The sequence below is a fragment of the Oryzias melastigma genome, linkage group LG13 (genome assembly GCF_002922805.2).
Source record: "Oryzias melastigma strain HK-1 linkage group LG13, ASM292280v2, whole genome shotgun sequence".
Classification (NCBI taxonomy): domain Eukaryota; kingdom Metazoa; phylum Chordata; class Actinopteri; order Beloniformes; family Adrianichthyidae; genus Oryzias; species Oryzias melastigma.
The window spans coordinates 9,754,520-9,766,533 of record NC_050524.1 but is presented as its reverse complement, the minus strand read 5'-3'; the positions used below and the strand labels follow the sequence as shown (position 1 = coordinate 9,766,533).

General features: G+C 39.5%; 1 protein-coding gene across 1 annotated transcript; it reads right to left on the bottom strand.

The window, feature by feature from the left end:
- Window positions 1-2,973: 2,973 nt before the first annotated feature.
- LOC112149176 (protein sel-1 homolog 3) lies at window positions 2,974-11,999 on the bottom strand. Its single transcript, XM_024276689.2, has 23 exons — window positions 11,772-11,999; window positions 11,223-11,697; window positions 10,054-10,180; window positions 9,868-9,989; window positions 9,671-9,786; window positions 9,541-9,602; window positions 9,320-9,452; window positions 9,107-9,245; window positions 8,896-9,033; window positions 8,615-8,817; window positions 8,368-8,547; window positions 7,117-7,236; window positions 6,046-6,186; window positions 5,905-5,967; window positions 5,651-5,824; window positions 5,431-5,558; window positions 5,257-5,340; window positions 5,079-5,169; window positions 4,911-4,998; window positions 4,727-4,836; window positions 4,503-4,630; window positions 4,322-4,424; window positions 2,974-3,150 (listed from the first exon to the last, which is right to left on the bottom strand). The coding sequence occupies exons 1-23, from the start codon at window positions 11,823-11,825 to the stop codon at window positions 3,064-3,066; spliced, it is 3,066 nt and encodes a 1,021-aa protein (XP_024132457.1). The 5' UTR covers window positions 11,826-11,999; the 3' UTR covers window positions 2,974-3,063.
- Between the last annotated feature and the right edge of the window lie 15 nt (window positions 12,000-12,014).

Here is a 12,014-nt window from a genome sequence, read left to right as displayed (position 1 = left end):
ATTAATTTCTGCCATTTTTTTTCTCTGTAGCCAGATTCTCTTGGATTTTGTTATGACAACTGGCATTGAGGTGGCTGTGTGATGGCATGTTGTTGTAAGTGACCACGGTCTAAGAAGATCGCTTTAGAACCACAAGGACTCCTAGAAAAGATGGATTTAAAGATCAAGGAATACAAAAAGAATCTTTATTTATAAAACTTTTTTATGCTTTGCAGCACAAAGTGCTGTACACAAAAATAAATAATATAAAGAAAGTGACTATTCAAACAGAAATAGGGCGGATTTAACCCTTTAACACCTGAGACATCGTCGATGACGCTTGAACACTAAATCTTTAACATCAACAGTTAACACAATCAATGTAATTCCAGGAGATTCTGAAGGAGAAAAGTGTCTTGTACCGCTTTTCTCCTTCAGAATCTTTTGGAATTATGTTGATTGTGTTAACGGTTAAAAATTAGACTAAATCAAAGCACATAAACACTCCAGCTCTGAGGTTAAAGGGTTAAAGGGTTAAGTTCGTGTGAGCACTTTGGACGTACGTTTCAAATCGGGCCAATATACATTTTCATCAGTTTTTGGGCTCGGTTGCATGTAAATATATGTGAATTACATGGATTTAAAATAAAACAAGCCGATTCATTTGAAAACAGAACCCTTTTCCCAGACTCACATACAACCGTGTGGTGTTGTTACTGAGGGCCATTACACCATTTGCCCAGCAGGTGGAGATACTGATTTGATTTGTACTTGAAAACTGAGAAGAAGAATAATCAAGATGGATCCAGTTAACTGAGCAGATGTCCGTGTTTCTTTTACAACTCTACCGACACAATAATCCCCCAATCCCTTTTCACATCTCCCACCACCCTAACAGATGTAGATAAAGATTAGGAAACATTCTGGGTATAGAAAGAAGTTGGTTTGTGGAAACGCTAACAGTTGGGACCTCTTTCTCCTGGGGAAGCATGTTCGGGGAGACCCATCTTGACCATAGCAAGGTAGCAATCCAGGCCTTCAGCTTGAACTGCAGCAGCTGAACAGCAACCAACCCAGGAGAGGATTCGATTGTATTCCCAAGTAACTACATCTGCACTCGAAAGACTTGGAAAAAGTAGTTTACGCATTCATGCAACCAAACATCTTTGGATAGTTGGTGATTCAGGACATTTCAGGAAAGTATAATAGAAAATCACCAGGTAGGAAAAACCTGGATACAAATATTTTCACCAGCTTTGTGACAAAAAGCCTCCACAGATCAATGAGGCAGCTGGCCACGGCTAAACGACAAAAAGAAACATGAATACTTATTAAGTTAAATCAGTGGTAAAAAGACACAAATGATTTCAGGGATGAGTATCAATACGACTCTTACACGCTCCCATTCTCAACGGACAGTCAGTCAATGGGTAACTAGATAAACTAATGGTCTGGAGCAGCTAATCCTGACATCCTGCTGGATGTCTTCCAGCACAGAGTCTGTATCCAGCACCGGCTGAATGGTTGTGCTTCTGTGAACACAACACTTCTTTCTCATTTTGAGAGAAGACAACACCATCCTACAGTATCAGAGCAAACTTCACAGGAAAAGGTCAAATGAAAGATATTTGAATCATTTTCAGTTTAACGGACTTTGCTACGTCAGAATAAATACATTCGTAAAAACCATACTACTTGCAAAAAACTTTTAAGCAAAATGCTTTTTTTTTTGCTTTAAAGGGTGACTATATAAAGGCATTAAGGCTTTTCTAGCCTGCTTTGTTCACAGCTCAGTGCCTCACATTAATCATGTTACAGTATATTAGACTGCAATAAAAAATGCAGCTCATTTGAAATGAAAAAAGAGGGAAAAAAAGCGACTGCACTGTTGTTTGATCCAAAAGAAAAATCCCCAACAGGTGCCTGCACTGTAGCAGCACTTCTGTCTATCCTGCAGATGATTTATGCTCGTGGAGTTGCTCAGGAGAATTCCCTCTTAGCCTTTTTTACTGTTGTATATCCAGTGGCACAGCTCTCTTTCCTTTCACTAGACAGGCCACCTTTTGTGACAGTCAGATAAAACAGGAAATACACCATTTGTAACCTCAAAAGGATTCAAGCAATTTCATAAATATACAGTAAATTGGTTTCTATTTAACTGTAAAGGATCTAGATTTTGTATTTTTCTTCTATATTCTCTTCTTTACTGCAGTTGTGCCTGTAAAGCTCAGTCGCTCTGCTTGTTTTTAAAAACTTTATTACTATATCTCTGCTGCAAGAAGAGAAAGGGAGCTAATAACGGTGCAATTAAATGAATATGCTCCACTGCACTCCAGCTTTTAAATTCCCTTTTGGAAAGAGCTTTGCAATAAAACCCATTCACATGCACATATTTCTTTATCTTCCTCTGCAGTCAATGCTGTATTTTTTATGATAGGTAATTATATTTTGCAGACAAGCAAACAATTCACAAGCAGCTATCCCTGTCTTCCAAATTGATTCTTACCAAACAGCTGTTGATAGGACCAGCTCCGCCTTCCGCCAACAACTTCAATGAAGCTCAGACTGAGGAAGCTGAGAAAAGAAGGACTCTTGATCTCTAAGCAAATCTTTGCAGCCACATCCGTGGAGGTTAGCTATTATTCTGTAGACTGGTGAAGAATTTGAGCAGCTGTATTCACTGAAACTTCAGAGTTTTTACAATCATTTTCATGATCTTTACTTAAACATGCTGGTCCATGATTTTAATCTAAACTCCTGAAGCAACTCTCTGTCCTTCTCTGTTCAGTCAGGAAACCGATCATGTCAACAATAACTGTTGTCAGCCTTAAAACATGTAGTCTGACTCATTACAGATTTAAAGTACACATATTATCCTACATTTTTACAGTTTTAGTGAAAATGGTCCATAAATATATGAATAGATATACCATGACAAACAAAAACACCTCAAACATTTGAAGTTTGAATCAACTACACACATTTCTTTTCATCTCAGAACAAGTGATTTTTATTAACATGTACAAAAAATACATATATTTAAAACAGTAGGCTTTTTTATACACTGTAAGGTTACTATTTGTTTTAGCTCAGAGACAAAACGCGTCTCCTGAGCGCTCCAATCATCATAAGTACGGTTGGACCAGCGACCACAGCAACAGCAGCCAAGAACTGTGGAAAACACAAACAATATCAACTGTTTACAAAGAAACATGTCTGCTAACCTCAACATCACTGGTGTATTTTCTCATTTAGCTATAAAGGATATCATATATACTCTCTGGTCACTTTATTATGTAAACCTGTCCAACTACTTGTTATGGCAAATTTCTAATCAGCCAATCACTTGGGACCAGTTGAATGCATTTATGGATTTAGACATGGTCAAGATGATCTGAAGAAAGGTGATTTTGAATGTGACTTTGAATGTGGCATAGTTATTGGAACCAGAAGGACTGGTCTGAGTATTTCAGAAACCGCTGATCTACTGAGATTTTCACCCTCAACCATCTCTAGGGTTTACAGAGAATGGTCAGAAAAAGAGAAAATATCCTGTGAGCAGCAGTTCCATTGGTGGAAATGCCTTGTTGATGCCAGAGATCAGAGGAGAACTTCCATACTGGTCTCAGCTGATAGAAAGACAACAGTAACTCAAATAACCACTGGTTATAACTGAAGTCTGCAGAAGAACATCTCTGAACACACAACACAACAGCGGAAGACCACACCGAGTGTCATTCCTGTCAGCTAGAAACTACAATTCACACAGGCTCACCAAAATTGGACAATAGAAGATTGGAAAAACATCGTCGGGTCTGATGAGTCTCGATTTCTACTGAAAAATAAGTTCTGATGGTCGGATCAGAATTTGGTATCAACAACATGAAAGCATTGATCCTTCCCGCCTTGCATGAACAATTTAGGCTGGTGGTTGTAGTGTCATGTTGTGGGAGATATTTTTTTGGCACACTTTGGGCCCCTTGGTACTAATTGAGTATGGCTCCAAGGATAAGGTGCCATGTCATGAAGCTGGAATCATCTCAGACTGGCTCATTGGACTCAAATGGCCTCTGCTTTAGAGCACCGTTGGAATGTGGTGGAAGAGGAGATTGGAATCGTATATTGGCAGCCAACAAATCTGCAGCAACTGTGTGATGCTATCATGTCAATATGGACCAAACTTTCTGAGGAATGTTTGCAGTACCTTGTTGAATCGATGCAACCAAGGATTAAGACAGTTCTGAAGGTTAAAGGGAATTCAACTCAATACTAGCAAGCTGTACCTAATAAAGTGGCCAGTTAGTGTAGAGGTATTGTTACAGAGGAGTTATGGAGGAAATACCTTAAAAGAATCACCGTATTCCTTTTGGAATGACTGTAAAAACACTTTGACGAGGGCCAGGCTGCAAGGCAAGTATGAATCTGCAACATCAGAGTCTCTGCACCTTTAATAAAACAACACATTTTTAGCATCTTGATTATGGAATTCCTTTAAAGCATAGACTAAAGATATCCATCCTCACCTTTCATACAAAGTGGTTTGAAGTAAACTGTTGTCTGTCATGTATAACTCTGACAGACCGAGTTTAGAAAGTACTGAAAGAGGCAGCCTGTACCCGTCCTCGGCAAGCAGGCCAAGGCTGTACCATCCCTGCAGATAAGTAAAAAAGTCAGAAATGGCTAGATGCTTGTAGTTGAGTTTTAAACCCAAATTTGAAACAAAAAATGAAGCCAGCCAGGAGTAGACCTGTGGGTTTCCCTTTAGAGCTGCCAGTGTGTACATTTGTGCTGAAGAGAACAGGTCTCTCCGCCTGCTGCCATGTCCGTCATACAACAGGTCTCCCATCCTAATGAGGGCTAGAGAAAAGGAATAATAAGGAGGTCTTAGTGCCTTCAAATTTGAGAAAAACTGACTGAAGCTTGAGGCTTACCATATGTGTCAGAGTTTTCACTTTGGATTGTGAGGTTGTAATAAGTCCACATACAATGTTCTACAAAAGCAGGATCCAGAAAATGTCCCTAAAGGCAACAAATAAAAACTGAGTATAAAAAAAGAATGTAGTTTTATGTTCTTAAATATTCTAATGTCATTAACTCACCGCGTTTTGCTCACAAAGGTATGCGACATTGAACTGGGCTGGTGCGTACCCTAATTCAGCTGCTATCATGTAATACAGAAGAGATCCAAACCTGTAGAGGAGTTCAAGGAGTCATTTTAATGCAACATCCATGTTTGTTTCATTAGGAATGGAAAGACAAAACAGAATAAAAACATACGTGTCACTCAAAAGATAGGAATCTAGGGCTTTCCGCAAGATTCTCCCCAAATATCCATTTTGCTCCGCTGCCCATTTAACCCATCTGCAGTTGGTGGAAGAACAAAATGGACACTGTAGCTCCAACTAAAACAAATATTCATAAATAGACTTAATAAAAAGGTACGAGGCTAACAAAACTGCATCTGATGGGCGTCTGGTCACATGGCCGGGTATCCCGGTGGTCCAGACTTCAGCCAAGTGAACTGCTCCTCTGATCTGTCCTCTGTTTGCAGACTTCAGATAGTATGTATACGCCATATACTGTGGAAACCATTAGTTATACTTGATTCACCAAAAAAAAGACAAACGTGTGAGGCACAGTGAAGTCCGACGAATTTGACACTTGAGCTGACCTGACTAGCAGGTTTCCCTGGAAACAGACCCAATGAGTAAAAGACACCAAGATTCAGAGCAGCATCGGGACACCCGAGCAGATCTGCCTTCTCCCACAGCTCCACCGCCTTCCTGTAGTCGTGCTCATACTGTTCGTAGTACCAGGCTAAGGCACTGATTGCAGGAACAAAACCCTTTAGGACAGAAGGAATGTATTCATTAGCTAACATTAGAGCTCACGAAAAACCTTTTAAACTATCCAAACACACGCAACCTGGTCCATGGATTTCTTCAGAAAAGTGACACCTTTTTCAATGTCCTTGTCAACTCCATGACCCTACACACCAAAATAGGACCATTAATCAACTCTGACAGTATACAAAGGTGTGTGTCCTCAAACAGCATCGGATCTAACCTGCAGAAGAACAATGCCATAGTCGTACATTGACACCGGGTCCTCCAGCTGCACCGCTCCTCTTCTGTAATGCCTCACCGCTTCCTGGATGTTTGGAGACAGTCCTTGCTGACCCCAAAACAGCATGCGGGCGATAGTTTGCTGCAACACAAATTAGGCCTTTTTACCATCATTTTATTACAGATTTGCAAAAAAAGGTAGCCTTATTAAAAAAGTTTGAGGGTGAAATGAATATATTCAATAACTGAGTCCATAAACCTCTTTTCTTGTAAGAGCTCAAAGTTAATTAACATATATTTATGTAAACTGATTTTAAAACACAATGAACTACAACTATATTGAAATTTTGTGTTTGTTGCTTCATTTTGGCAAAACTATAAAAACACAACTGATCTTAACACTGCAACGTTGTAAAATGCAGAAGTATGGAGCCGCTAAAGGGACACAGAAGAAAAAAAAATCTAGTGCACCAGATACCAACTGTACACACCAGATACCAGCTGTGCGCACGAGATACTAACTAGTAGGCATCCAATACCAACTGTGCGCACAAGATAATAACTTGCACACGAGATAACAACTGTGCGCACCAGATACAATTAGGCATCCAACACCAACTATGCGCACCAGATACTAACTATTGCACACAAGATACCAACTTTGTGCACCAGATACTAACTGTTGCGCACCAGATACCAACTGTGCACATCAGATACTAACTGGTGTGTGCACCAAATACTAATCGTTGTACACCAGATACTAACTGTTGCATACCATATACCAACCGTGTGCACCAGATACTAACTGTTGCACATCAGATACCAACTTTGTGCACCAGATACTATCTGTTGCGCACCAGTTACCAACTATGCACACCAGATACTAACTGGTGTGTGCACCACATACTAATCGTTGTATACCAGATACTAATTGTTCCGCACCAGATTGTATCTGTTTGTTTTTTTAAATTTTGGTTTGCTTTTCATGCCCTTTTAGGGCCTCCGTACAGAAGGTATGTCTTGAGCCTTTTTTAAATAAGTATAAACAGCCATTGAAAGAGAAGGTTGGTACCTCGGCATCAGCTACTCCTCTCTGAGCTTGATGTCTAAGCCACTGAAAAATGTGATGGTCTTCTCTGGTTTGGCGATTCAGGGCGTCTTCATTGTTTAAATAAACAGCCTCAACAAATGACTTTAAAAAAAGAAAAAAAACAGAAAAATTTTAATAAAGGCTCCTTTGAAAAGGCGATTTTTAATCTCAACAGAACTTCCCTGGTTAAATAAAAGTAAATACATTCAATAAAAATAAAACATCAGCATTATTCTAGCTATTGTAATGAAGATGTTATTCACTGCAAAGAAAATTGTGGTTTTGGTGTTTTTAACATGTTCTTGTAGCATTTTACTCTGCATGATATAGGACATATAAAAATAAAATTGTATTTCTGAGTTTTTCTCAATTTAAATAATTGTGAGTCGGGAAAAGATGAAAAAAATGCCCTTTGAGAAAGTTTGTAGTATTATTGTAGAATTTACAGTCCCGGGCCAGAATCTCCCTCTCCATTCTGATGTATCCACTTCCAGACAAATAGATCCATTAACATCTTTGTTTTCTTAATCAGTGTTGGCATCTGGCTCAAAACTGTACAGCTGGATAGTTTTCAGTATTGCTCAGGATTTTTGTTGCAGTGGTAATACTAGTTTGGGGTTGTGAAGGGCTGTAAGCTAGTGGGAGAGAATGTAAACAGATGGATGATAGGGAAATGAAAGGAGGCTCACACTACACCGAGTCCCACCTAAAACTCAGAGGGGAATTTCTGACTAAATACTACCACTCTGCCGAAACTATGCTCTAGTAAACTTTTAGTTTGGCTAAAAAAGGCATATTCATAAATGACAGACCACTGAAAACACTTTTTAATAAAATAGTTTATAAGATAATTGGTGTGGGACTCCAACAGCTAAAATATTATACAGGCCTACACCTCGATGCAATAAATGTCAGAGTTCACGACTGTATGACAACTTTGGAAATTGGAAACTACACCACACTTTAGGTGTGCATTTAGACAAAAGTTCAGAAAACTAAAAAAACTAATGTGATCTGGCATTGACAATACAGTAAAGGCAAATTAATTGTTTTAAAATATATTTTTTAAGATACCAAACAATATTTTTACATTGTTCTAACCCAGTTTTATATATATATATAGTATTCTAGCTCATCTGAGCTTCATATAGGAATAATTCAGAATTCAACAAATAATAGAGTCTAGGGTTTTATTTTTTGTTTGTTTGTTTTTTTATATTGAGATTATATTACCTGCTTTAGTGTATGGTTATGGCGGTCCAAAGTGCTCTGTTTTGCAATATTTGCATAATAGGCATAGGCCAGATCAGGGTCCTTGGGCAGACCGTGCCGCCCCTGGTGATGCATGTACCCAAGATGCATGAGTGCCAGCCGATCATCTTTCTGGGCGGCCAGCAGAGCGAGCAGCCAGGCCTGCAGCAAACGTAGGGGAACGTGATAACAAGTTCAGCGAAACTTCTGCTGACCCAGTGAAACAAACCTTTTCAGGTTGCTTCTGGACTCCCAGTCCTGCACTGTAGAGCACGGATGACATGTGTAGAGCTCCGTTATCACCCAAGCAGCCGGCTTGGAGCAGCAGTGGCAAAATTCTGCTGACTGCTGCAGTACTGCTCGCTCTGTTCAGCCTCTCAACTGATAAGGAGTACAGCGCTTCGCCGACAGCTTCCAGGCTTACTTTTTCTCCTGTAATTGCAGAATTTGTAGTCAAACAGAACAAGAGACAGCTGACTTTACAAATTCAAGCTGTTTAGTTTGCCTTACCATATTTGAAGACCAAAAGCATGGCCAGATCAACAGCTTTTTTCCTGTGAGGAGCGGTTTCCTCCCATGGTTCACACTGTGAGTTTGATGGAAGTTCTTCATTTACCATCCATGGATGGAAAACATCAAAACAAGTCTCTGAAAAAAGAAGAGTCACAATCTTTTTAAATAATAACTGCTCAGATACTTAATAGACATCTAGACTTTTTACCTAAATCTATTCTCTGCTTTTTCTTCTTCATTAAAAACCCTTTAATCTTGGTCACCATCTCCTCACGAAATTCTTGACAGCTCTGAAGCCATCCAGTCAGGTTCAGACGCTTCATCACATCTGGGAGAATCGTCTCAGACTGCAAGAGAAATGATGCTACCACTTATTTAACTAAAAGACAAAAAAAGTTGACTAAAGTGACTATATTTTTACCTTTTTTGGGGGTGATATTCGGTTACGATTATAAACAACCGGTCCAAAATAGCCCTCTGCACCCTGAATAAATTTTCCTCCACCCACGACAAAATACCCCTCTGTGTCATCAAACAAGATGGCATGCCCAAACCTGTAAGGGAGAATGTCCAAACATCCGTATGGAAGATTTTCTTTTCCTGATAACTGCTGAGTCATTCTTACAGGAACAATCCACTTACGTGTGTTCAGATACCTGAAAGGTTCTTTCCTCTCTGATGAGGCACACCATGGAAAGTGTCACCTGAAATAACGTTTCTATTGATATCAGACGTATGTCAGGTATTTTAGCAAAAACATTTAGAAACTCACTTTTCTTCCCTTCAACATCAAGCTGATTTGGCACCACTGATTTAAAGGCACGGTGAACAAGGAGAGAAACGCTGATGATTCCTCTTTTTCCCCATTCATCTGGATGTGCAGATGGCCTGGATTTGTGTATAAAATAAGGCAATATGTCTTTTATCATTATATAACCTTAAAAAGTTAAATAAAATTAGCATTTTTACCTGTATGTTTGAGTAAAACTGTTGGTGTGACATAACTGTTTTGGGAATCAATATGGTAAAACAGGCCGCACAGGTTTTGCTTGCAGTGACTTGTCAGAAAAATCCAGAAGGAAATCATACACCTGTAAAGTAGACAGAGTTAGACTATGACGTCTGCATTATCTGATCTACTTTTGTTTTCCCTACCATGGAAACAAGGTGTTCTTCAGGCGAATGTACTCCAGAAATTCATTGGTGTAGGACTCCAGCGTCTTTGTGACTCCAAAGGTTTCTCCGGTTGAGGCAAAAATGGAGGACAGGAAGTGAACGGTTTCTATGACATAATGTTTTTTGTTAGTTTTTAGAATACTTTTCCTAAAAACTACCGCTCCAATCATCTTTTGTAAAAGTGTTCCCAGAGGTCAGACCTGCATCATTTTCTAGGACATAGTTTCTGCAGAGCGGCAGTATGTTTAAACTTATTTCCCATCATCCCTTTGTTTACACTCTCTCCTGCTTGTTTACAGCCCCTCACACCAACAAAACATTAGTGGTGCAACCAAAATAGCGATAAGAGCTATCCAGCCATAGAGTTTTAAGCCAGATAACAACTCGATTGGGATAAAAATGAAGACGCCAACTTTTACGTCTGTTCTTGATTTGAATAAACACGTATAAATGCAGTTTTAATCCAAATTTTCTTTATATGTAGTATGGGTCGATAATCGATTTAAAAATTTAACTAATTGATTGCAAACCTGTAAAAAAATTGCAATTAATCGCTAGAATTATTTTTTATACTTAGTATTTGTCGACCGTTTTTGATCTGCGAGTAATCACAATATGAAATCACACACAAAACATTTAGAACATTTATTTTTAATTACTGCCGTCAATCAGCTGCAAAAACAAAAAAGAAAATCGGATTAATCGCACTTTTGTGTTGCGATTAATCACGATTAATCGCAATTTCCAGGTAAAATATATTTGTACAATATGGTACTGGACCACACATTAAATAATCGCTTTTTGTGAAAAAGTGATCAAAACCACAAAAATAGCAAGAATAAAGTACTAAAAACCGATTGAATATTTATTTCTTTTGTGACCATGGTAATTATGCACCTTCGGGATAATACCCAATGAAATGTTTTAACGCACTCCTTGGAATCCTGAACTGCAGAGTTAAAGCGAAGGACTGTTTCTGGGATACATATTAACGCGTTAATTCTTTTTGATTACTCGAGTTAACTGCCCTAATATTTGTGTCCTCCATCATGAGAAAAATGCTTCAATGGAGTGAAGCTTTAAATCTTTCAGATGTACACTGAAGACTTCATTTTACTGCAGCTTTAGGTTCACTTCCACAGCCTTACCTTGCTCAAAGGGACACTGCCTCTGTAAAAACTTTGGAGTCAGTTGCATCATTTGTTTGCACCAGGTGAAACAGAGCTTGTGGCGTTTACATGGTCGACTAAAGAAGGGCTTAGGCTGCACAGACGCCACATCCTGAGCTCTGATAGACCTCTCAGAATCACTCAGTCCTATACTCCTGACTGAGGCTCGAAGGATGCAGCTCAGAACCCACTGGGAATCTGGAACAACTCCATCCGCTCGATACACCAACCAGTCCGGCAGGTTCAGCCTCATCGTCTTCGTCGCAGGCTCTCCGGGGACACAGCTCCAATTCCTCAGCAGGAATGTGGAAACGGTGCCAGTATCAAAAGAAACAATACAATCCAGTTGTACAGCTGCGGGCTCATCACAGGAGTAAAGTATCTGCAACAGATAATCTGGCAGAGCCTCCTCTGGAGGGTTCAGGAGAACCACTTCATCTGAACTCCAAACAACCTGCAACAGAAGACATGCAAGCGGTCGCTTATCTGTCCAAAACAGATGAAACGACAAACCGGATCTGCTCTGACCTGCATCCAGAGGCAAAGCAGCCAGATGTTTCTGAAACCTGCATCAAAAGCCATGATCCGAGTGTTCCCTTACACCTGTGAGGGTATTCTGTTTCACTGAAACGGATCCTAAAGGTCCTGCTCCACTTCCTCTACAGTAAATCATAAGTAAATATTAGACAACACTACACCCACTTACTACATAGACACATCAGGAAGGAGAGCAACCAACCAACCGAATGTACACATTAAAATGCATTTTTT